The sequence below is a fragment of the Gobius niger genome (assembly GCF_951799975.1).
Source record: "Gobius niger genome assembly, chromosome: 17".
Lineage (NCBI taxonomy): Eukaryota > Metazoa > Chordata > Actinopteri > Gobiiformes > Gobiidae > Gobius > Gobius niger.
The window spans coordinates 12,078,566-12,103,995 of record NC_136868.1 but is presented as its reverse complement, the minus strand read 5'-3'; the positions used below and the strand labels follow the sequence as shown (position 1 = coordinate 12,103,995).

Below are 25,430 nucleotides of genomic sequence, written 5' to 3'. Positions count from 1 at the left end.
TCCATTTTATTCCTATAAAGTCAGAACTCCAGATGCATTTGCTACCTAGGAAATGTTTATAGAGGTGTTAATTAAAAAGCCCCAGGCCAAAAAAAAAAAAAAAGAAGAACCAAAATACAACAATACAGATATAGATCATAAAGTAATTTACCTGGCTGGTATCAAGGATGATGACAATGACTATTGAACATGACAGTGATTGATTATGAATGTTATTATTATTATTACTATCAATATTATTATACTATTATCGCTATGGTTGTTGTTATTATCATTATATTATTATCATTATTACTATAATTGTTTTTAGATACAGTATAATGACAGTGTGGATGATATTAGTTGTTGTAACATTACTGTGGATGATGATGTTGATGATGACAATGATAACAATTCCCCCATTTTTTCATGACGTTACACACACAAACACAAATGCGCGCACGCACGCACACTACAGTGCAGTACAGCCTAAATTCTTCGTTTTCTGGTTCAGTGTCACATAAGATCTGTTGTCTGTGGTTTTGGCTGTCTCTGTTGTTTGTTGTTTGTAATTGTCTTATAACTCTCAATTTAAAAAAAAAAGAGGGGGAAAAAAAGCTCATGCCAATAATCGCAATCTTCTATCAATAAAATAAGAATTCATATGAAAATGTTGTATGTAATGTAAATATTCTGATAATTTTTTAATTGACTGAACTGTTTGAACTGTCTGAACTGACTGAAAATGTTTTTATTTTAAGCCGGATCTAATATAATAATATAATGTTAATTTGAGTTGAAGCTTGTCATCATTATTGGGTGAAAGGTGGAAACCATTCCAGTTATTCTTTCCATTTCTTTTTCAACAACAAGAAAAATTCACTTTTTTGTGTGAATTCCTGAAATAAATTGCTCATAAGCAATGACTGAGCTTTGTAGTTAGGTGTGCACTGCAATGTATTTCATGTGAATTACGAAAATTTCACATGCAAATCCCTTTTGATTTATTTGTTGCGGTATTTTCTTTTATAAGAACTCATGAAGAAATCCTTAGGTAAGCCTGCCATTTTCAAAACAAACTACATTACCCAGAACTCCACGCTCCTCGTATCTTCAGCTGATTGATTACAGCTCACCATACCTCCAACACTCTGCGTTTTGTATGGCCGCTTAAACCTGTCAATCAAATGTGAGCCAATCATAGCCTCGCTTTACCGTAGTGGGCGGGGCGTGACCTCTTCCTCAATCATCATGCTAGTTCCCTACGCGTTGCTAACGACCCGCTTCCTGTAACTTCGCCTGTCCGTTATCACTCATGCATTGGCTGTTTTTACCCAGGTTCTCGTGGTGAAATCTGCCCGTGGAAGATGTCGCCCTTCCTGCATTGACTGGACGTCGTTAGCTCCGCGCTAGCTCGATGCATGGTGCTCCGTGTCTCCCGTCTCTCGGTGTTGTTGCTTATGCCCGGGGTTGTTGCAGTCAGTCTGGCCTCCTGCTGCTACCGCTGCCCGCCTCGCCTGCGAATTAACTTTATTTCTTCACGGCGTCGCTTTCCCACCCCTCAAAGAATTATGTTTTATTTATGAAGATGGCGGTGAGGGGGACACTGTAAACTAAATGACTGTCCGAAACATCGCTTCCATTTGTAATATGGTAAGTTGGCCGCTGTCAATTACTTGCCCGCAGCTTGTTATTGGTTTGTGTGATGATGTAGTCCGGTCTTTCCTATCCTCCAGACGGGTTAAGGTGCAACTTAAGGGCAAAAGTACACTACCTACTCCTCCTAAAATATGCTTGTGCACGTCTGTTTTGCACGGTTCCATTCATTGGGCTTTGTGTAGTACCTAAACTACCTAAAGTCATTTGCAGTACGCGGGATGATGCGTAGAATGACAGGTGTCAAGCTGCCTGTTGTTTTGGTGGTTGCGTAATGGGACATCACAGGGAGGACATCAAAGAGAGCACAGATCTGCACTAATCTGCGCTAATGTCGTGTTCAGGGACGTGGTTAAGAGTAGGAAACCCAGGCTTTAGCGGCTGGGAGCTTTACACTTTTAGGCTTTCAACTTGAGGCCTATGTACTTCCACTGCTTCCCTGCGCAGACAGATGGTCGTATGACTTGCAAATTAAGTGCAATTGTATTTGCATGGATAGATCTGTCATTGTCAGTATTGTGTGTGCTTGCAGTATTTTCACATTTTACACCACAGTTGTCCTTATTAAGTTTACAATGACCTTCACTTTACTAGTAGTGAAATACTTTGGAGGCTTTGCAATAAGAAGGACCAGGGTTTGATTTCCTGACCCGGGACCATTTTTACCAGGTCGGTTGATCCATGATAGGGGCACTGATGGCCTTTTGACCTCAGTTGACAGTAGTTTCAGGAATCCCATTTCTTTCTTTGTGTATGCTCTCGGTTGTACAGGAGTTTTCCATCGTAGACAAAGGTTCTGGAGTCGTGATCTGTACTGGAAAGTTCAAGGATGTTTCACCTCATCCAAGAAGCTTTGTTAAAGGGATTATGCGGAGTTTAAAAATGTAAAAATTATGTATTTTCCTCCCCCTACATGTTCCAACAATGTCCTAAGGTGTAGAATGACCCCAAAATCTTGCACTGTCACTCAAAACAGTGTTACTTCAGGTCCTTGCATCTAGCCCCTTTAAGCTTTGTTGCAAATCAATAGCAAATAGCAATCTTAATAAATAATATTGTGAATCTTCTGATATGTTTATTTTCCAATTTACGTTTGACATTACATTTACATGGTACTGTTTTAGTTTAGCCGTGCATGTTAATGAACACGCCACACCGGATTGTAGACTTGGGCTAATTTCCATCCGTCGTCCCCCATGCGTTCTCTCAAACACACTCTCATTCATCCTGGCCTATTGTACGTGTTTTTTTTTAGTGGTAGGGGAAACCGGAGTGCCCGGAGGAAACCTACGCAGACACGGGGAGAACATGTAAACTCCACACAGAAAGGCCCCGTTTTGAGACAAATGTGGTTTGAAAGTGCGTAGATATAGAATAGGGTTAACCGTTTTAATAACAGCTTTGAAGAAATATGTGAAATATTATAAGCAAATCTAGATCAGGGGCATTGAATGTATAGCTTTGTATAAAAAACAAGACTGCAGCATCAAGTGAATAAGCCATTGTTCTCCTGAATAGTCTGATGTGAATATTTACCTGAATTGCTCCACTCACTATGGCATTGTCGGGCAGCCCCTGTATGCATAGTCCTGAATGTGTGTCAATGATTTCATTTGTCGATATTTTCGGCAGACGCGCAGGTGGCTTTAGAAAGACTGTATCAAGGTTTAGAAAGTTGGGTGAAAGTTTTCGCTTGAATAGAATCTTTTTAATATCATACCAATGAGTCATGGCGCTGTTGTTTTATTATTGCTTTACATTTATCTGGTCAAGGATGAATAGTTCATAAGAGAAATAATCAATGTGCGTTGCAAGAAACGGGCAAATAGTCTTTTGCCTATAGTGTAGTGTGTAGGCATATTGGCATCTTTTCTATGGCAAAGTTTTAGCTCATAGTTCACAAAATCTGCTACAAATACATTTTGTGGAACTTGTAATTGAGAATGTAATTTGAATGAGTTGTCCTGCTCTGGGGGTAGAGTGACATTTTCCATTGATGCACTGTGCAGACAGTTTAGACCTGGCTTTTGTGATGTGTGACTTTGTTTAATATTGAAATATGTTTTAAGTGTGGATAACTGACAAGTATTTTTGTTGATCTTGTTTAGTCCCAAGTTCAGCAGAAACCCTCAGTCTTCTGCTCAGTTTATTCTGATCTTGGAAGTTAAGGAGGGTGGTCCTAGTTTAGGCTTGTCACAATAATTACTATATTTTTTCGTTTGATAAATAAGAGATAATCGATACATTTTTGGGCTCAATATTTATCATCTGTACATTTATTGGCATTTTCCCCTATTTTTCCCCTCAGAAGCAAATTGAGTTCCATTATATTTCATGTTGATTCCAGCTTGTGTGGCTTGTGATGACTCACTTTTAGAACAAAGGTTTACGGTTTACTTTACATTTTTATGCCTGAAAGTTTATAGTATTGGGGCTGGGACGATCCACTTTTGTTGCAATCCAATACGTATCACGATATTCGGGGACCGAGCCGATACAAATTGCGATACAGTAAGTAATTATGATTTGTAATGTAATGTAATGTTAACCGTATAATGTGTACAAAGAAAACAGTCATGTGTCTAAAGTTTATAAACAAAATGCCATTTGACATTTATTGAAGTTTTAAGTGCATTAACAAAAAGTAACAAAGTGCTGTTACTGGAAAACAAAGCGAAGGATAAAAACGCCTCCAAACACAAGTATTGCAATCCAAATGCGATCCGATATTTTGTCCCAGCCCTAGACAGTATCTAGTATCGTATCGTGACAGGCCTATCCTAGTTGGCACCAGGCTTAATGGGTGTGAGCGAGTGGTTGGTGGTGGCCAGAGGGGCTGATCAGACAGATGTTTTATCAGCCTATAGATACAGACGGCATCTCTGGAATCACCCATATATGGTCATGTTTGAAAACCGTTAAGGGGGGAAACAATTTGGAGGGGAAAAAAAACTTTCTTTAATTATTCAAAAACTACTTTAACAAACGCTGTAATATGAATGTAGTTTTCTACTAAATGAAGACACAAAGACACGGAGAGGAGAAAAGTGGTTCAACCGCCCCTAAATACATAAATAACGGAGAATGCATCGGGCTAATGCTAACGGTTAGCTAGCGCTAGCTTTTTTTTCCACTTCTACTGAACAATCTGCTGTGAGAAAATATCCATATGGGCCCAATTTATACTTGACTTTATTTATGTCTGATAAATAAGTTCATATTCCACCAAAAAATGGCTAAAAAGAGTGGACAATAGTGTTTCTCTAAAGATTCTTTTTTCCCCCTCAGCAAAACCACGCCCCCTTCTATGACGAGATGCCGTCTGTATCGCTACAATATGTATTGAAGTTTATTCGGATCCCTGCCTGGTCCTTTTGTGGTATAGTCAAAGGTTTTGTCCTAGTTCTGTCCTGTAGACCTGAATTTAGACCCGTTTTAGCCTGTTTTCGCCCTGTTTTATGATCTTTCTTTGATTTCCCAAACATTTTCTGTTACGTGGCCTTCGTTGCTCTGTTAAGGCTGTTGAACCGAATGTGCTCTCACTGCTCGCTCTTTGTGCGGAGTGGAAGTAGATGTTGAACAAAGAGGTATTTTTTTCTGAGTTTGCTTTGACAGAGAGAAATGACAGTCACTCAGAGTCACAACCCTCCTCTCTCCAAATTATCTCCAGCATTCGCTCAACAAAGCCCGGCTTGATTTGTCCTGGCTTTGAGCTCCAAGCGGTGGAGGGAGAGGCACTGTCAGCGTATAAGTGGTCCGCTCCAAGAGGCCTGTGGATGTGACAGGACGGGCCCATTTAGCGCACATCCCCATTCTTACTTTTGACAGGAAGTTATTTTTCTGACAGCGTTAAAAGTGGAGGCGAACTGTAGCATTCTTTAGGAGGAAACTTGAGACCTAGAAGAAAAAAATGATAAAGGACGGCATTTTTACCTTGTTAACCGGAAGATGTGGAAAAGTCATGTGGACAAGTAAATGCAAATATATGGGAAATAAATGGGAATAAGCAGAAGGTATGGATAGGCCTGTCTTTTGAAATTCGATATATTGAGACAGGAAAGTATCGCGATAAACGATATTACTGGCTCTAACAATACTGTCAACTCTCAGGCATAAAAATGAGAGTAAACCTTTGTTTTAAAAGTGCATAATCACATCCTAAAATACCACACAAGCTCCAACAAACATGAAATATATTGACACTCAATTTGCTTCATTGAAAAATCAAAGTTTTATAAAGAAAGAATTAGGGCTGGGATCGCATTTGGATCGCAATACTTTGTGCTGCAGTACCAAGAATCCATACTTTTTCAAGTATCGCAATACTTTCAATACATGTGTTTGGAGGCATTATTATCCTGCGCATCTTTGTTTTCCAGTAACGGCACTTTGTTACATTTTATGTTAATGCGCTTTTCGATCGAACACTTCAAAAACTGTCAAATGGCATTGGGTTTATAAACTTTGGACACATGACTGTTTTCTTTTTACAAATTTTAAGGTAAACGTATAATAAATCATAATACGTATCGGATCGGCCCCTGAGTATCGTGATACGCGTCGGATCGTGACAAAAGCGGATCATCCCAGCCCTAGAAAGAATGATGGGAAATGCTAATAAATGTACAGACGAGCCCGAAAATGTATCGTTTATCTGCTTTTTATTGAACGATAAGTCGATATCGTAATTATCATGACAGTCCTAGGTGTGAGTCCGACATAAGAGCCTATGTGAGTCTCCAGCCTGTATGTAAAACAGATCGTCATGGGTTCTGGGGGTCCCTGAAACAAGAATGTTGATTTTACAGATACCACAACATTAAGCCTTTTGGAGAATGGAGAGGGTTGTGTCAAGATGGGACTGAAATTGTGCAGTTGGCGCTGCAGGTTAGACAAGGGGTTAGTGTAGCACATGTTCAGGGCCTCAGCGCTGGGAATCCCAGTCTCTGATATGACTGAAAGTTTGCTGATAATATGCCCAGCCACAGTTATGAAACTTGGTTACAGGAAACGGCTGCGTCAGGAAAATATCTGCTGTAATGCAAAGGCAGTCATTTAGGTTTGCTTGTATCCTTTGCGAACAGCGAGAGCAAAAGATCCTGCCTCCACGGAGTCTTTTTGTGGAAAACCTGCTTACCCTGTAGTTTAGACCTCTACAAACTGAAATGCATGGGAGTCTTGTTTAGTTCAGCATATTTCAGTCTTCACCGAAATCTTAATGCTTTTGTGCATATTCAGAATGTGCACAAAGCTCAATCTTGTGCATGGAGCTCAATCTTGATATCCAAACAGTAAAAGCAATTCTTTAAGAAAAAACCTTATCCTTATATCGCAAAACGTGTGCAGCCCTAGCTAAAACTTTATCTTTGACCAGTATCAAACACGGTCATCCTGTCACTGAGAATGTGCTAGAGCAAAATCCAACACCTTATTCAGCCTTAAATTGTGGGGACCGAGTTGTTTTTAAAATGTTATGCCATCAGTCTTTGACAAATAGACGTGAAACCCTTAAATAACAGCCATGTGTTTTTCTCTGCTTTGTTTCAGGGCACCAATGCCTCTGCTCTGGAGAAAGACATTGGCCCGGAGCAGTTCCCCATCAATGAGCACTACTTCGGTTTGGTCAACGTAAGCGTCGCCTAATCCCCTCATGCATCAACAGTGCGGCACTTCCAGAAAACACCGGTGTCATCTTTCAAAACAAACCCGAACGTGCTCCGCGTCTGTCACAACTCGTACAAAACAGCCGCCCCTGGACGCGCCGTGTCCCCGTCGTTCAAACAGATTATTCAAATCACGGCTTGCTTCACCGTGTTTACAGTTCGGGGAGAGGCTGATCAGTGTGAGCTTTCGTGTAAACAGCAACAGAAAACAGGGAAGACATTTGACCTTTATTATCCTAGTAATAACCATGTATGTCTTGGCATCTACGGTTGGAGGAAAAAGTGAGATACACATTTCTGCCTAAATTGGTCACTTTGTGGTCTTTATTAAAATCAAAAGAATAAATAAACGGTGTCTGCCTGAACTAAAACCACCCAAACATTTACATTTGGTCATATTGTTTTTGGCCATAACATTTAAACATTCGCAGGACAGAGGGGAATAAGTGAGTACACCACCTGAATCTACCTGAACTGTTTTGTAAAGAGGAATGGTCTAAGTCTAAACTATTCAACTTTGGGTTAATCAGTCCACAGTATATTTTGCCAGTAGTGCTGTGGAGCATCCAAGAGCTCTTTCGCAAACCAACGTTGAATAGTCATGTGTGGAGGAAAAATAGAACAGCACCGACATAAAAACGCCCTATACTCACTGTGAAGTCTGGAGCAGGAGCATCGTGGTGTGGGGCTGTTTTGTTGCCTCAGGGCCTGGACAACGTGCTATCATCAATAGGAAAAATAATTCATTAGTTTATCAAGATATTTTGCATAAAAACCTGAGTCATTCACAACAGTGTCAAATAAGTAAGTACACCCAGTGCTTATTTGTAAATTATTATTTTCAGGAACACTTTTGGTCTGATGTGATGGATTCGGGGAACAGGCCAAAACATTTGCCGGAGCATTCTCATTAATATTTTCCGGATTCCTTTACTCACCGCTGTATTAAATAGCTGGCTGACTCCTCTTTTGCAGCAATAAATGCTTTTCTGTAATTGCAGATTAGACGCTCACAACTTTTCAGGATGAATCTTGGACCATTCCTCTTTATAAAACTGCTGTGAGATTCAGGCGGTGTACTCACTTATTCCTCCCTGTCAATGTTTACATGTTATAGACAATAAAAATCTGATTAAATGTATATGATTGGGTGGTATTCAAGCAGTCACTGTTAATTCATTATGATTTTGAAAAGATCAGACCACATTTTATGACCAATTTTGGCAGAAATGTCAGAAAACAGTGTACTTACTTTTTCCTCCCACTGTACATCAAGCAGCAACAAAACAATGAGCTTTTCATTTGCAGAAGTTGTTTTGTCAGTGGCAGAAAAAATGCACACATAGATAAGCTGTTGCTCTTCCTTTCCTTGGTTAGTTGCTTTTGTCTTGTTATAAATGCCTCACACACTATATAAACATTTAAATAGCACAAAGATTTGAAGGATTAATACTGTCGTCCATAACCTTTTGAAATCAAAACTCCGACCTCAATGAACACAAACGATTCCCCTGCCCTTGTACAGTGTTTACATCCAATGTGATGTTTTTTAACGTGTTGCCGATGACTGTCCATCAGCAACACTCTGTCCATTATGTTAACTTGAACTATTTATTGATTTGGATGAGACGCAGCTAATCCTTCATCAGGAATGAACGAGTGTGGCCTCAGTAGTGTTCACTTGGAAGTCACGTGCAATTATAAGATTTGAACACATACAATTATAATGCCGGTTTGGATATTTTCATACTGCAGGCGGTAATCAACAAATTCCCGCGGTTTTGCGATATACCGCTCACTGGCGTCACAAGCGTTTCGAAGGTGGGGGGGGCACATTTGAACAGGGGAGGGGGACTATCCAAGCATCTGAGCCGCTATTCTCCTGCCAGACCTGGCACTTTATGAAAAACTGAGTGAATTAGGCTCTTATTATGAGATGACGCTCATGTTCGCGTGATCATTTATTCAGCTTCAGCCTCTTCACTCTGATCATCGCAAACAAACATCTCTGCGCTTGTATCTTTATATTTCCCACAAATGCAGATCAAATTGATTGAAAGGAGAAAGGAAGCAAACATTTACCTGTCAAATGAATTGTTCTGATGATATTATTTGGCTAAGTTAGAGTCCAGACTGCGAGGTTTAACACACGTGTTGACCGGTTGAACACTCGTGCCAGCCTGGTGCAGTTTCCCCAAACTCGGGCTACATCAGCTTCATCACCCGCTTTGTAAACACATCCAAAACTAAAGTTCCTTACCTTTAAGTTACTGGCCTTCAAGTTACCTTCAAGTTACAGGCCTTTGTACTGATAAAGAAGGGAAACACGCGGTCCACCTGCCGCGGACCGCGAAGAGTCCTGCTCCTCCATGATAATCTGTGAAAAAGTCCGAAAACACGACGCACGAGTGTCCTTGTGCTTTGGTTTGGTCAAATCTGCCAGTCTGTCCAACGATCAGCCTCTTGTCTTTGTAGTTCAGCCGTTTTTCACCGGTTTACAGAGCCATGTTTACGCTCTGAGGTGACGGGCCAATGCGCTGCGGAGCGACGTGGTGCGGAAAATGCTCCAAATTTTTTTTTTATGGAAATAAATAAGACGCAGGTCAGATTTAATTGTTTGCCCTCGCGTCGCCTATTGAACAGGCCCAGTCTAAACTTAAAGTAAATGCGCCCTTCTCATGTGCATATGGAGCTGTATCTCGTCATCCACACACTCCGCGCTCACGTAGGCCTGATATGTGACTGTCTGCACATCGCCTGCTCAGGGCAGCTGGTTTTTCATATTTTTTCACCTGTGGCTGGTCTAATTTGAGAGTTTTGTTAGTTTTTTTGTTGAGACACTTTTACAGGTTTATTATTAGTTCCTTTTCTGGTTAAATTTCGTATACTTAAAGGCATTTTTTTTTTTTTTTTTTTGGTGATGACGGTGAGGAACTCAGACCCGCGGTGTGCGTCACGTGACCGCAGTATGGCGGTAATCCGGTTACTGCCCCAGGCCTACATACAATACAATAATGTCTCCATGGGGGTCTTGTGTGTAAATCTGCTATTAGTTTAGACCTCTATTTTCTGAAATGCAGATGATTCTTGTTTGATTCTTCATTTAGCACTACGTATTTCAGTGTCTCTTTTTGTCTCCTCAGTTTGGAAACACCTGCTACTGTAACTCGGTGCTGCAGGCGCTGTACTTCTGCAGGCCTTTCCGGGAGAATGTCCTGTCTTACAAAGCTCAGCAGAAGAAGAAGGAGAACCTGCTCACGTGTCTGGCCGACCTGTTCCACTCCATCACCACGCAGAAGAAGAAAGTGGGGGTCATCCCGCCCAAGAAGTTCATCTCACGCCTACGGAAAGAGAACGGTGAGGACGGGCAAAAGACCGGGGTGATTGTTCGACTGTTGAGGAAGTAGGTCTGGGCCATTTATTCAAAACAAAAATGTAAACTACAAAATGGAGAGGGGAAAATCATGTAAATATAAAAACTAAACATTGTTTTACGTATTAGTTCAGACTATCACCACATTTTCCTGCAGAATTTAACTTTTTTGCTGATGTTTCTCATGGCCGTCACTTTGTTGTGATATTGATCCAAAACAGCTAAAACAAAATCCAGTTATTTCACTTCTTTAATATTCCAACAAGCTCCCATATGTCCCTTGCACTTCCCTCCTCTTGCTCCCCTTCACTGCCCTGCTGTTTCAATGAAGAGGAAATGAAAAAATGTTGCTGCTATGGCAAATGTTTTTGCTCCGTGATGAAAGGTTTAATGGTGCACTATGTAACTTTTTATGTGGAAAAAAAAGACTTCATTTGCGTGTATTTGACCCTTTATTGACTCAGTGGCGTTATGGGTGCAGCATGGCATCTTTGCTTTCCCTCACAGTGGCCTTTATGACGCTCCAGAATCAATTGTTTTTGGTTTCTGGCCCGATTCTGGTACGAACCCCTAAAAACAATTGATTCTGGAGCGTCATGAAGGCCACTGTGAGGGAAAGCAAAGATGCCATGCTGCACCCATAACGCCACCGAGTCATTAAAAGGTCAAATGTGTGCAAATATTGAGATTTTTGCAGTTGCATAGTGCATCTTTAAGCTTAGCAAGAGAAAAACAGTTCCTGGATACGTAGGACTTTTTGTTCTCAAGAAATTTCGGCCGCTACGGTGCTAAGAAAAGCCACTGGGGAAAATGTAAAGATTGCTAATCATTACTCGCTACTGGCTCCAAACACAACTCCAGGAGAGGACAATATGGTAACAGGGTACCCCCTCCCCTTCCTTTTACTTTCGGATCCACCACCATTGCCAAACTATAACCGGCAAATCCGGCGCAAATGCTTGATGTTACCTACAACACCCGCCTCCCCCACTCACTGAATAGCAGGTTGAAATTAAACAGATGTAACGCGGCCACCGAGACCAGACCCAGACCTAACATGTGGGGAAATGATAATTGACCGGAGTTTATGAATGGTAGAAGCAACCAAGCTCAGTTACGCGAGTAGTTACACGAGTATAGTCTCACAAAATTAAACATGTCTATTTTATGAGTGGCGTAATAATATAATAAGGGGAAAGAGCTTGGTCGCTTCTAACTTCACCCCCGTTTGGGTTGTGACTGAGCTGAGTTACGCATCAGCTCGTCTAAGCTCAGGTAAGAACATATCTCAGTATGTAAAGACGGTGGCCTGTTCTGATAAAGAAAGCATATGTTCACTTAAAAATGTGCCATAGTTTAGTTTTAGTCATACTTTTGTTCCATTCTTGTTTTGGTCCTGAAAAACGAGCGTTCTGTGCTGAAATGGTTTTGTTAATGGTCTTGTTCTGTCCCCGACATCAAAACAAATATGAGCCTGGAATAACTTTGCCAATAAGTTTCTAAATATGGCTACAGTGTTCACCATTGCATCACACACTCAGACGGCACCACCTGGGTCAACACAGAACAGTTATATTAAGGCTCTGACTGGAATTCAGATCAAAAATAGTCCAAATATTTCCGTAGAACATTCCTCATCGAGCAGTGGACAGCAGGTATGTGTCCAGTCATGGCAGGTGTAATGCAGCTTAATAACTGCAGCGATCAGTGCATTCCTCTGAACGGACTGTAATATTGTATTGTTAAATTGTAAGTTACAGGAATCAACAATCATTTAAGGCCTTTTCTTTTTCACAAACAATGAAAGATGGAGATTGTTAGTTGTGGTCCAAACTCATTCCTTGCTTTCCTTATGCATCTCTACCAATCCAGTTCTTCGTAGGAATGAGACTATAAGCACGAGAAATACTGTCATGGTCATGAAAACGGCACCAAATCATCTGCTAGTTCACAATCAATAAAAACATGCTTCATAATAAGATGGCACACAAAGTTCTCTTTTACCAGATACTGAAGTACAAAACTAATTTCATTCCTCTACTGGCTAAAAGACAAAAGTCAGGTACACGGCCTTTCATTTTGGACATTGTGACTGTGTCGTGTTCAAATTTAAAATGATAATATGGATAATTGAGATAAGGAGTACTTACAGGATATGGCCCAAAGATGCAAACTTATCTCACTAAGAGAACAGTAAGAAGTGACAGTCTTGTATCTCAATGTAAAGAGCATTTACCTCTGAATTAGGTAGACACTATAGCTTTCCCAATGCCCTTGCCAAGTTTGCCACCCTATCATTTTCTAGTTCTGATAATTATTTTCATCATAGTTTTCGTCTCACGGTCATTGCGACGTGTAAACAGGCAGCAAGCTCCCTCTTTCTCGGTACAGCTGCGTTTTTTGCCTTTTTTCTGCAAACTGCATTTGTGGTTTCTGTATTCCACATTGTTTTACTGGATACTTTTGTACATCTTAACCGTGTTTTTGTGGGGATCGGTGAATTTTTTTTTTACTACAAAGAGTCCATAATGGTCCTGAAGAAAGCTTTCAGCTAAACCCATTCTAGCCCGACAAATGTCTTCTTCTGAGACACTGAAGAGGCACCAAGAGCCTCCCACACCTGCAGCACAGAGGAGGCGTCACAAGAAGAGCTACAGAAAACAAAGAAGGGACAAACGAGGAGATGGTGAAAGATTGTTGTGGAGCGGAGGAAGCTGAGGAAGAGGAGGAGGAAGGAGGAGGTAACCAGTGCAGGACACCATGCCCTGAAACAGGGACCAATCTAGGAAGCGCTGCACCGTTTCAGAGGATCAGCGGAGGACTGAAGGCAGCCAGCCAGGTTGCATTACCCACAGTGGTGGCACAGCTCAGTCGCAGCGGCTCAGGACTAACGCCTGAACACTTTCGTTTTACGCTTGTAGAATGACAAGTAAAGCACTAACTTACTAACTTACTAACTTACTAACTTACTAACTTACTAACTTACTAACTTACTAACTTACTAACTTACTAACTTACTTACTTACTTACTTACTTACTTACCATAAAGTATCTTGCCGTGTTTTTGCACAGACCTTTGTCTTTCTAGCCCCTTAAACCCATATTTCCTTGCATTGTGCACATTTGTAGCATTAATCTCCTGTTACCCGTTTGAATCACTTTAAATTAGTTCTGTAATGTGGCCATTTGCCCGTATTTGCCTGTAGTGCAGCGCGAGTCCAGGGGTGAAGGGCAGGTGTGTGTTGGTGGTAAGGTCGCTCGAGTCGTGGACACAACAGAGACGAAGCCTGTTCTCGCTCCGGTTTTGAGGCAGCTCTTTATTCAAATGAACAATGGCGTCTGTGTTTGATTTGAGCTCTTGTCCGCTGCTGCCTCCACCCCCCCACCCCCGCCACCCCTCGCTCTTCCCATCATTCTCTTCTCCACTTTCGCTTTTTACATGGAGGTCTGTCAACACAAGAGCGCTGCTGTTATCTGTGCCACTGTATCAGGTTTACAGTGAAGCTTTTTATCGAAACGTGACCATCACTAAAAGTCAATCTCAGTTCTGTCAGAGGTAGCCTTTTTCTCCTGTTGAGTACTTTTTTTTACCATCACAAATTCATTTTAAGCAGTTCTACAGTCCAGTTGCAGCTGCATAGATTTCTAAGCTCGTCACCGGATAAAGTGAAAGCGATTTGCTTTTCAAGACGGATAATGGGCAATAAAAGCACATAATGAGACGTGTTGAACTGAGAGTTGCAGGGAATCAAACCCCTCCCTGTGTGCAAATGATTATTGCTAAAATAAACTCATGCGTTTGAGTTCTGGAGCACGACCTGTCAAACCCATTTTCCTCTCATTTCCGATTGGTTTAATTATCCTGCTACTTTTAATCAGCGCACATTTGTTCCACCTCTTGGTAATCCCATTTGAAGCAACGGGGTGCTTGGAATTAGGTTAGTTCGGCTGAGTTTTGCTTTTCTGCGCTGTCTTTACTGGAAACAATTTGGATAACGTTCACAGCAAGCAGCGGATATTCGTTTATTTGAGGCTTAAAATGATCTGTGTGTCTGTGAAAATTCCAGTCCATTGAGGAATTTATTTGTGATGCATTTACAATAACTAGTACCATATTTACATTATGTTGGATCCAATCTAATCCACTTTATTTGTAGCGCTCTATTAAAAACAGCAAAGTTGACCAAAGTGCTGTACAAAAAGGACAATATAAAAATACAATCATAAATACACATAAACAGTGGCATAAGAGGACACTTTGAACAGTAAAAGTCAACTTACAAACTAGCTAAATGCCAAAGAGAACATACGCATCTTAAAGGAATAGGCCACAGTTTTTACATACTGAGATATGTTCTTTCCTCAGATAGTTTTTTTTTGGACCTGTCTGGTCTTCATGTGTGCCCTCAGTCACGTAAACACAGCACAGACGGCGTTAGTATTTAAAGTGCAGTAAAGTGAACATACTACTGCGCTGCAGTCGAACTACTCCTGGTATTATTACGCCTCACAATATAGTTCCCCTTTATATCTGCTTAGAAAATCCACATTGTTTAATATTGTGTAACTATACTTTATAGTGCAACACTTCACGTAACCATGTTTAAATAGGGAAAACATGGAAGTGCTTGGTAGCTTCTATCTTCTTCACCGCGTTTGGAGCTATAGTGGAGAGGGGGAGAGGCTAAATGGTAACACCGTCTGTGCTATGTTCACGTGACTGAGGGCACGAGTGAAGACCAGACAGGAACAAATTAACTTGTCTAAGCTCAGGTAAGAACATATCTCAGCATGGAAAAACGGTGGCCTATCCCTTTTTTAAGGCATGATTTAAATACATGCAGGGAGTCGGCCTGTCTAAGATACAGAGGCCGCTCATTCCCCAATTTGGGACAGAAACAGAAAACGCTTGATCGTGCTGGGGAGTATGACACAAGCAGGTCGGACAAATAACGCGGAGCAAGGCCACTGAGGCATTAAAAAAATAAAAATCTATTCTGTATTGGACTCAAGCCAGTGAAGGGAAGACAAAACAGTTGAAATGTGATGCTTGCTTTGGTGAAGCAGTTAAAAGACGCGCTGCATCGTTCTGAACCTGCTGCAGACGTGTGAGCGAGGACTAGCTGATGTCGGTGTTCAGGGCGTTACAATAATCCAACTGTGTCGTAACAAAAGCATGAATCAATATTTCACAAAATGATGACTAGAAAGTGAGGACTTTATTTTTGCAAGCTGCCTCAGATGGAAAAGAAACTGTCCTTGACCACAGCACTAACCTGCTTGTGAAATTTAAAATCTTATCTATCTCTTCTAGTGCAACGGCTCAAAACGATGACAGAACTGCATGTTTTATGGGTGAAAATGTATTTCACAACATGACATAAACAACTGACGGTGCATTTGAACTTATTTGATTGTATAGAAGAGCAATAAGATTTAAATATTTTGAGACGAAAATTGAGTTGCCTTGTGTACGAAATGCACGGTATAGATAAAATTGCCTCAGCTCTGATCCGAGAAATGTGCTAATGCTGCCAATGCGAGTAGGAAACACTGTTTTGTTATAATGGTTTGTAAATACTGTAATAATATTGCAGTTTTTTCTCTCATGGTGCAGCCCTGATATGAACGACTAGCAAAAAGTTTGCGGCAGTAATTTGTCAGTGAAATGGCACCTTTGCTTTATGAGCTCATTTCATTATTTTATTCTCTGAAAGAGGAGCTCAGCGTAACATTTTTCTGTTCTTTCCATCAGCACATTGATTGGCTTAAATGAACTGTGTTGACGTCTTTAAATTTTTATAATGCAGTTAACTTCCAAGTAATTTGATTATATTTAGTCGGCTTAGTCTTAATAACGCCCAGATAAATCTGTTTGCTTGTTCTGTTGAAAGGTCTTCCCTCTTGACTTTCTCACTTCCATAAGAGGAGACTTGTTTAACACCCTTAAATAATAGACATTTTACGGCTCAATTACTCCTTTATATAATCTTTGTCTCTTTCAATCTTTGTTGCTTTACACGTACTTTGCCCATAGATATGTTTTACTGTTTACCACGGACTGAACGTTTTCTGTGGGAGAATGAGATGAAGCTGAGAAGTTAAGATCTGGTCTCTGGTTAATATCTTTTTTTTTTTTTTCTTCATGTTTTCCTCCAGATCTGTTCGACAACTACATGCAGCAGGACGCCCACGAGTTTCTGAACTACCTCCTGAACACGGTAGCCGACATTTTGCAGGATGAGAAGAAGCAGGAAAAACAAAATGGACGCCTCAAGAACAACGGGACGGCGGTCACCGCGGCAACGGAACCCGACTCCGAGAACAAGACCGAGCCCACCTGGGTCCACGACATCTTCCAGGGCACGCTGACCAACGAGACGCGCTGCCTCAACTGCGAGACGGTGCGTGAAGCGATGTTCGGGTTTGAGAGACAGGAAATGACAGGTTATGCAAACCTGTCATTTCACACTTTGGACTATACTGTTGCCATCAATACAAAACCACTTTGCAGTGGGTAATCAACGAACAGATTTGGATGAGCACCTAATCTATTTAAATCTCATATTTAGTTGCCGATACAACATCTTTTTTTTTTCCAAGATTATAGATACTTCAAGTAGAAGTAAAAAGTAACAAATTATGACTCTTGTAAGTTCAGTTTCTTCAAAATGTTACACAAGTACTTGTACTTGTACTACTAAATGTAACTGAGCACTACCCGCCTATAGTGGCTTTAACCAAGAGGTGTCCAAAGTTTTTTTTAACCGAGAGCCACATATTGACATGAATACAGCATGGAAGGGTCACACTTCAAACAGTCGACTGGGTGTATTTAAGAGAGGTTTAAACCCATGCCCCACACCTTTTATTTAGGCTTAAAAAAGCTAGCCTTAAAAATGTTCAAACTAAGTATTTTCCTCCCCCTACATGTTCCAGCCATGTCCTAATGTGTAGAATGAGCTCAGACCTGTTCACCACAACTGCCTCTAACATCCTGCACTGTCACTCAAAAAGTTTTTACTTTGGGTCCGAAGTGCCGTCATGCACGAATATAGAGATTGCAGTTACAGGTAAGACCTGAGCATAAAATTACCAACTTGCATCTAGTCTCTTTAACCAAACCATTCTGGGAAACAAATGATGAATGTTTTCCTTAGACATTTTGCTTTAAAGAATGTGGCATTTACAAACAGGAGACGAGCTTACACTCAGGGCTTCATAATGTTAGGAAAATAAAATATATTTTGATTCCAGCATGATTGAAAATACATTATATTGTTGCACATATGGATAGTAGTTATGGATTTCTGTAACCTGAATAAAATATCCCAGGCTCATCTGTTCAAAGGAGCTAAAGTCTGAAGGTTTGTGTCTCTAACGAGTCACATTCAGTTCAATAGTTACTTAGGGATTCCTCCAGGAATATGAGTAAAAAGCGACTCATCTTCCGATATTGTTACGGCCTCAAGAAGGATCAGTTTATCAGCCTTAAACCTCTGTGGTTTACGTCAGGACCAGGCAAGCCTTTGTCCACAGATGGCGGAGGGAGGAGAGTAGGACGTGTTGCCCCGAACAACCTCTGAAACCACAGCACAAATGCAAAATAAAACCTGTCGGTAGAAAGCCGCATTCAGAGTTTTTTTTTTTTTTTCCAAGGTGAGTGGGTGCTGGGCTCTCCTCTGTGAGTCAGGCTTGAGAAAATTAACATGTTCGTTTTTGCATACGAAGGTTGGTAATAATGACTGCATGGAATAATCAGACTCTCGCAGCGGTATTTGTCTTTGTCCAAGATTGATGTGTATTTTGAGCTGTATGTGTCACCACCTCTCAGACTGTTTTCAAATCACACTGCCCAGGTATGAAGCAGCAATCAGCCTTTGTTCAGCAAGACCAACATTTGCCTGACATTTTTGGTTAAAGGTGCGTCTATTTATACCGATAGTTGTTTTCAAGCTGCAAAGGGCTCTCTACTTGCATTGGCTGCTTTGGGAGATGAGCTACAGTTGTTGAGATCAATGTTAATGTGTTTATTTGCGCGTGTAGAGAATGGAAGAGAAAGGTTCACGGTCAGTTTAGGTTTTGGCCTGTTGTGCATGTTTTCGGTCGATGGGGGAACACATGGAGAGCGTGCCAACTTGGATAACCTAATGGGCAAGACTGTGCACGTACACAGAAAACCACTCCAGTCTCAGCGTCATGGGTGATGCTTTGATCATTTGCTGCATGTCTCCCCCCTCTCGTCACCCCTTCACCCCCGTGCTACAAGCACAAAAAAAACTTTAGACGGGCTCAGAGGAAACCAGCTTTCAATCACTAATCCCTCCGTTTCGCCAAAGTAGTTTCTGAAAAATAAAAAGATGGATGCTTTGCACAGTGGCATAGAAGTTCAGTCACGACACATGTGGCACGTTGGCAGCTCCGACAATTTGCTGAATGTCACTCTACTCTTTGACCCTTCTCTCCTCACTGTGAAATGAAGGCCAAAAAGCCTCTCTGGCCTTTTAAGTGGATATATCCATCTATGTTGTTTTCCCTCTTGTTTATTCCTTTTGTCTCAGGACAGGGGCAATTATCCATCTGCCGCTTCACTTTTGGCCGTACATTACAACTAAACATTGCAATTGCCTTTTTCACTGTTCAAAAGCGGTTTCATTGTTGATTTTCAAACTGTTCCTCTGTTAAGAAAGCCAACTATTGCTTCTCTGGCTCTACAACGACAAATTGATGGATAGAAAGGTCTTTAAAATGGGGCTTGACGTGACATTTTTTCACTGACTGTATCGTTAAGCTGAACCTAGATCTCCGTTTTGTTCTCCTCAGGTGAGCAGTAAAGACGAGGATTTCCTGGACCTGTCTGTGGACGTGGAGCAGAATACATCCATCACACATTGTCTCAGGTACTGCCTCCCCTCTGTTCACACAAACAGGCCCGCTCTCCTCTGTCAGACGGGCCCCTTTGATTGAGCTGGATAACCAGAGCCTCCTGTGGCGCCTCTGTCCTCTCTCTTTCTCTTCCAGGGACTTCAGTAACACAGAGACGCTGTGCAGTGAATACAAATACTATTGTGAGATGTGCTGCAGCAAACAAGAGGCTCAGAAACGGTCAGTCGGCTTCATCCTTATTGCATGTGTGTGTGTGGCTGTGGAGATTATCTTTGTGCCCTTTGCTTGCTTCTAAATTATATGGTTTTGCACTTCTCTATTTATTGCGCATATTGAACGTAAAATGTATGCGTGGGCACGATGACAGAGCAAAGGATACGTCATCCCCCGGAGTCGGTAGAAGATGAGGCCAGGGTGGAGTTGACGAGGAAGTGGACAAGGGGGGTTTAACGTAGGATCATGTGTAAGATTGGCGAAGGCAGAGCGCGCCTGTCATGGTGATGGGCCGCAGAGGGGATTAGGCAGAAGATGAGGCAACGATTGAATGATGAATCGCGGTGCTGCAGATTGATTTTCCAGGTTGACTTTTAACGCTAGCTCCTTTACTCAAACATACATGAATAAAAGTGAATGAACTGCTACTCCAGGTTTGCTTTTGGCTTTCGTTAACGTTAAATAGAAGCTAAACTTTCTTTTGCAAATGTCTGTGCAGGATGCGTGTGAAGAAGCTGCCCATGATCCTGGCCCTGCACCTGAAGAGGTTTAAATACATGGAGCAGCTGCACAGATACACAAAGCTGTCGTATCGCGTGGTCTTCCCACTCGAGCTGCGCCTTTTCAACACGTCCGCGGACGCCGTAAACCTGGACCGCATGTACGACCTGGTGGCTGTGGTTGTGCACTGTGGCAGGTAGGAAAAAAAGTTCAAAATTACCTCTAGAAATAAAAACGGGCTTTATTTATTTCATATGTGACCTTATAGTTTGTCCAACAAGGAAGACCCAGTAGAGCTGTGACAAATGCTTAATAATGCAGAGCTGTTGTTGGTTTACAAATCTACTGTAAGTAATAATAAGAAAAACATGAAAATCTGTTTCAGGGCGTTTTCACACAGGCTCTAGTTAGGTCGACCTAAAGTGGCTCTTGACCCGAGAGCAGTACTTTGGGTCAGTGTGAATCCAACCGTAGTTTGGGCCGCTCTGAGTCCGGCTGAAACAGGCGATCTCGGAGCGGCCTGAGCTGCTCTCATGCGGAGCGGGTGTGGTGTGAGGGCAATCGATCTCGGGCCAAACTAGTCTCTTTTGTGCGCGAAGCAAGAATGAATATACAGTATGTGCTGCATGAGGACGTTTAGACTCTGATGAGGAAAAATGGATCAACTTCATATCATCAAGGTCATGTCTCTCTTCTGCCCCCTTCCCTTCCTGCTGCAAAGTCAAACTTTGCTCTCCCTGCTTCACATATCAGCTTCATTGTATTTTACCAAGAAAGAGGAGAGTGACCATACGGACTGAACTCACTTAGTAAATGCAGTTGAAACTAGTGCAGTCTCAGGTCGACCCATAAGGCGCTCCAACATGTGTGAAAACGCCCCAAGTCGGATCTAGATTGAGCTTATGCACTTGTATGAAATATTTCGGACCCGTTTGTTTATTAACGCTTTGTCCTTTAATTAGAGGTAATGACTGTGTGAAGTGTAAAGTAAACTTCTCATTTTCACTTCTCACTGTATCAATGAACCACCTCTAACTTTCTGAGTCACCGATCGATACTGACATTTCGACAGCCGAGTGACCTACTTTCAGTTTGTGATGAATATTGCATAAGCCCTAAATGATATCCTTTTTTTTTTGAGGACTAGACCCTCCTCTGGCTGTCTGTAATAACCAGATGTTAAGAGTTAAGTTAACAAAATATTTAATGTTCAAAATATTTAATGTTCGTTAAGTTATAGTAAAATGATCTCAAATAGAAGTAGAAAGTAGAGACCCAACTAATAATTTAAGTGAAAGTAAAAAAGCACTTGGGGAAAATACTTACTTACTTAGTACTGGTTGAGCATAAAAGTCTGATTTATGGACATCGGATCATTAATGACGTGGGAATTGTGATATTTCCAAACATAAAAAAATAAGTCTCAAGGCAAAGTACAAGAAAAGAAATATTTTTAAATTAAATCACACTTGTCACTTAGATTTCCTCACAGTGTAGTATGAGTACTGTTGTTGTTTCTGAATAGTACTACCCAATGTACTTGATATTACTCAGGTACTTGTGTAGCTGTAACTGGCCCCCTCGGGGAAGTCACGCTGACTCAGTGTGATTCTCCTCTCTGTCAGAGCAGCGAGAGACCTGTATTTTAAGTAAATTGCTGTTGTTTGTTCCCCAGCGGCCCAAACAGAGGTCATTACATCACCATAGTGAAGAGTCACGGCTTCTGGCTGCTGTTCGACGATGACATTGTGGAGGTGCGTCACTCTGTTCCTATAGTCACTGTGAACTCTCTGCTTGTTTCATAAAGTCACTGCTCCTGCCCTCCAGCTGAGAAAACTGTCCTCCCGCCCTCACCCCCCAAAGTGCACGTACCTCGATCCATACTCCGCCTACACCTCTACTTCTAAAAGAGGGCAGCAGCAGTGGAATGGTTTTAAACCAGTGTCGCTCAAACCTTTCAGTATCACCTAAGAAATACCAGATCTTCTACACTGTCTAAGCTTGGGCTGAATCAAGTCCAAACTATAGTCGTTCTAAAAAGAGCTAAACCTGAACTGTTATCAGGACTGTACTCACTCTTGTCTATGAAAACAGCGTGTCTTGATGACGTAATCTGGCCAGTGAGGGCACAAACGCTGTTCAGATCATAGCCCCCTTTTGCCATGTGTTTAATGCTCCACTCCTCTCAAACTGTGCCATCAGGTTGGCAGTTCATCAGTGTCTATAGAGGTTTGGGGCGCTGGCTTTGTTTCCAAAATGTTGTATTATGTAATTTGCACTTTTGTAATTGTTTCAATAATATATCACACTGGTTTACAGTAAATTTGGTGTCTATGTTTTGCGAGCTGATTTTTGATGTGCTGAATCCAAAAATCACATTGGTTTTGCTCCATTAGTCATTTTTTTTACCCCACAGCCAAATGTTTCTTCCCACCTGTTGCCTGTCTCTCCACAGTTAGGGGGAGACTGGTTTTATTTGTGACGTACGCTACATGTTTTGGTACACTCCATGAAGGCTATACAGGCACTTTTATTATTTGATATGCAATTTCACTTCTTAGAAATGCCAAAAGCTACGACTGAAAATTTTGTTGAAACCAGCCCCTTGGCTCAGGCTGATTGTAAATGCTGAAGTAAAAATCATGTGGTTCATGGAAAACAGAGGTTGGAAAATCCACTTGGCACAAAAACCTGACCTGATACAGAAAAATCGATGTCATTTTCAGATTCAGCGTTGCAAACATTTTTTTTATAACCCGAAGAGTATCCATTGTAAAAAAATATATTTTTTGCATTATCAAGAAGCGCTACCAAAACCTATACATTAAGTGTGACATCACACGGAATAATAAGCTACTTCCAAACTGTTGAGAAATATGAAATGCCTAATTAGAATAATATAGCTCACCATTTCTCCAGGAAAAATGTTGATATTTTTATATTTAAAATAAGCCTTTATTGTGTATGGAAAAAAACAATTTAATAATTCATGTCAGAAAAGCATCACTAAAGAAAAGTAAATCTAATAATTTTGTGATCAGATGCTAGAAAAGAGCCTTGTCGTCAGCTCTACAGCAGATTAAAATCAGCTAAATCCCATTATAGTGAATAGGGCTAAAGTTCTGTTGGACCCGGAAGTGGAGCGATGACATCATCACTTAACTAACACATACATTTGCAAGATTAGCAACAAAAAATATTTCAGAAGAGTCTGAAAACCACCATTGGTACTCGTGTCACAGTTTGAGAAACACTGGTGGCAGCTTTTGTCTGGGATTGAGGCGGTCGCTTGTACATGTTATCAAATCATTTCTTTCCTGCGCAATGACGGTGAACTTCTTTCATCTCTTTTCAGAAAATCGACGCGCAGGCCATCGAGGAGTTTTACGGGCTCACCTCGGACATCTCCAAAAACTCAGAGTCCGGTTACATCCTCTTCTACCAGTCCCGGGAGTGAGGGGGGGGTTTGGGCGCAAACAGGACTGAATAGGATTTTTCTATTGTACCTTTAGCCTGATAGACCCACAACCCTCCTCTGTGTCTGTCTGAAGAAACTGTGCCAATCCTTTTGTCAGCCCTGGGGTTTGTGAGATATGTCCAAGTCAAATGCGTCTTTAAGCCACCTGCATCTGGACTGCACTTTAAAACAAAAAACCCAGATTCTTGATATAGGCTAGTTTGCGATGACCACTGTTTCAAGTTCGCCATGGTTGTGTCTAACTATATATTGTTTTGTTTTTTTAACACTCGCAGCACTGTGCAAGAGTTTCAGGCCGGTTTCAAAGATGGCTATGAACAAACATATGTGAGTACAGTAGCATTTACAGCACAGTAATCTCACAGTAATAGGATTGGAAATGGCATGATTACATATGGGTATTTATGGTAATTACACGGAAACTGTCCAAAAAAATTCAGCCTAATCCTTTCGCAGTATGAAGACTGTAAACGGTTATTATTTTCTTGGTAATGATGTGAAAATGGGGCAGTAAAATGCATTATCACTTGTTTTTCTTTGATACAAGGCTATTTCGATCCCATTACCTGCTCTGAAAGAAGTAACGTGCGACCAAAATATGTAGCCTTGCACCAAAAACACACATAAGGACTGAAAATAAGATAAGTTATACATCTTTATCTTTTTTTTTTTTGCCAAGGTGAACAGCACTCAGACAAACTTAAAAAAAAACATAAAATCTCTCCCAATGCTAAATAATGCTATTCAGAACATGCTTGTAGAGGTTTAAACTCCAGGGATTTTACGTTTTATACATGCCACTGAACTAGAATTAAATGTAACAATATCTCTACTCAGGATGAAAATGAAAGACAACTGATTGACAGTGGCATTTTTATGTACTCGTAATCATCGCTCAAGAAGATAAGAGTTAAAAACACAGCCCCAGAGATGCACGTTTATGTTAAGAAACCAGTGAGTCAGTGTTTAAGCTGCTCAAGACATTAGCATGCTATTGGTTAGCATTTCGCTTCAACACGATAAGCCTCTCCAAGAGAAAGCCTTGAACCACAAACATCTGGCCTTGGATACAACACGTGACAGAGGTCAGAGCTGAGCTGTTACTGCAGTATTTCCTCTGTGTTCATAGATGTGAGCCACACATGTGTTTATCGTGTTGAAGCCTGACAGTTGCTAACCGTTAGCATGCTAACGTCTTGAGCAGCGTAAACACTGACTCAGACTGAGACTGTTGACATGACAGACTGGAAATAACACAGCGAAAGGTTTTCTGTTTCCTCTTTGATGTGTTAATTTAGTCTGAGGAGTGAAGCAGATCTTTAGTAAATCCTGCTGTAGCTCCACAGACAGAGCTGCTACGTCTGTGCCACATTTGCTGGTTATATCACATAAACGTGCGTCTCTGGGGCCATGTTTCAAATGTTGTCTCCTTGAGCAATGATTACGAGTAAATAAAAATGCCACTGTCAATCAGTTGTCTTTCGTTTTCATCCTGAGTAGAGATATTGTTACATATTGTAGTGCTGCATAATTCTACTTCAGTGTTCAAAATGGCAGCCGAAACTATGCGCGATGCCATTTTGAAATGCAAGTATACATGACAAGACATCAAGGGAATAGTTGGCCATCACTTTTTAGACCTGACTTAAACATTTGCACAGTGCTGTAAGCTGCATGTCCT

The 25,430-nt window shown here is 41.2% G+C and overlaps 2 protein-coding genes across 2 annotated transcripts in view; one reads left to right on the top strand and one right to left on the bottom strand.

The window, feature by feature from the left end:
- pdgfra (platelet-derived growth factor receptor, alpha polypeptide) overlaps positions 1–8,943 on the bottom strand; it is a 424,693-nt gene extending 415,750 nt beyond the window's left edge. The window contains exon 1 of the mRNA XM_079574850.1: positions 8,929–8,943. The gene's annotated coding sequence lies outside the window, so the exon portion shown is untranslated. The remainder of the gene's footprint in view (positions 1–8,928) is intronic.
- usp46 (ubiquitin specific peptidase 46) lies at positions 1,236–24,410 on the top strand. Its single transcript, XM_079574973.1, has 9 exons — positions 1,236–1,632; positions 7,183–7,263; positions 10,442–10,655; positions 16,831–17,075; positions 19,495–19,571; positions 19,693–19,776; positions 20,270–20,467; positions 21,947–22,025; positions 23,627–24,410. The coding sequence occupies exons 1-9, from the start codon at positions 1,597–1,599 to the stop codon at positions 23,726–23,728; spliced, it is 1,116 nt and encodes a 371-aa protein (XP_079431099.1). The 5' UTR covers positions 1,236–1,596; the 3' UTR covers positions 23,729–24,410.
- The last annotated feature ends 1,020 nt before the right edge of the window (positions 24,411–25,430 follow it).

Coding starts and splice junctions, on each gene's coding strand:
- usp46 (XM_079574973.1), top strand. CDS start 1,597: ATGACTGTCCGAAACATCGCTTCCATTTGTAATATG. Junction 10,656..16,830: donor ACGCCTACGGAAAGAGAACG/GTGAGGACGGGC, acceptor GTTTTCCTCCAG/ATCTGTTCGACAACTACATG. Junction 20,468..21,946: donor GTGGTTGTGCACTGTGGCAG/GTAGGAAAAAAA, acceptor TTTGTTCCCCAG/CGGCCCAAACAGAGGTCATT.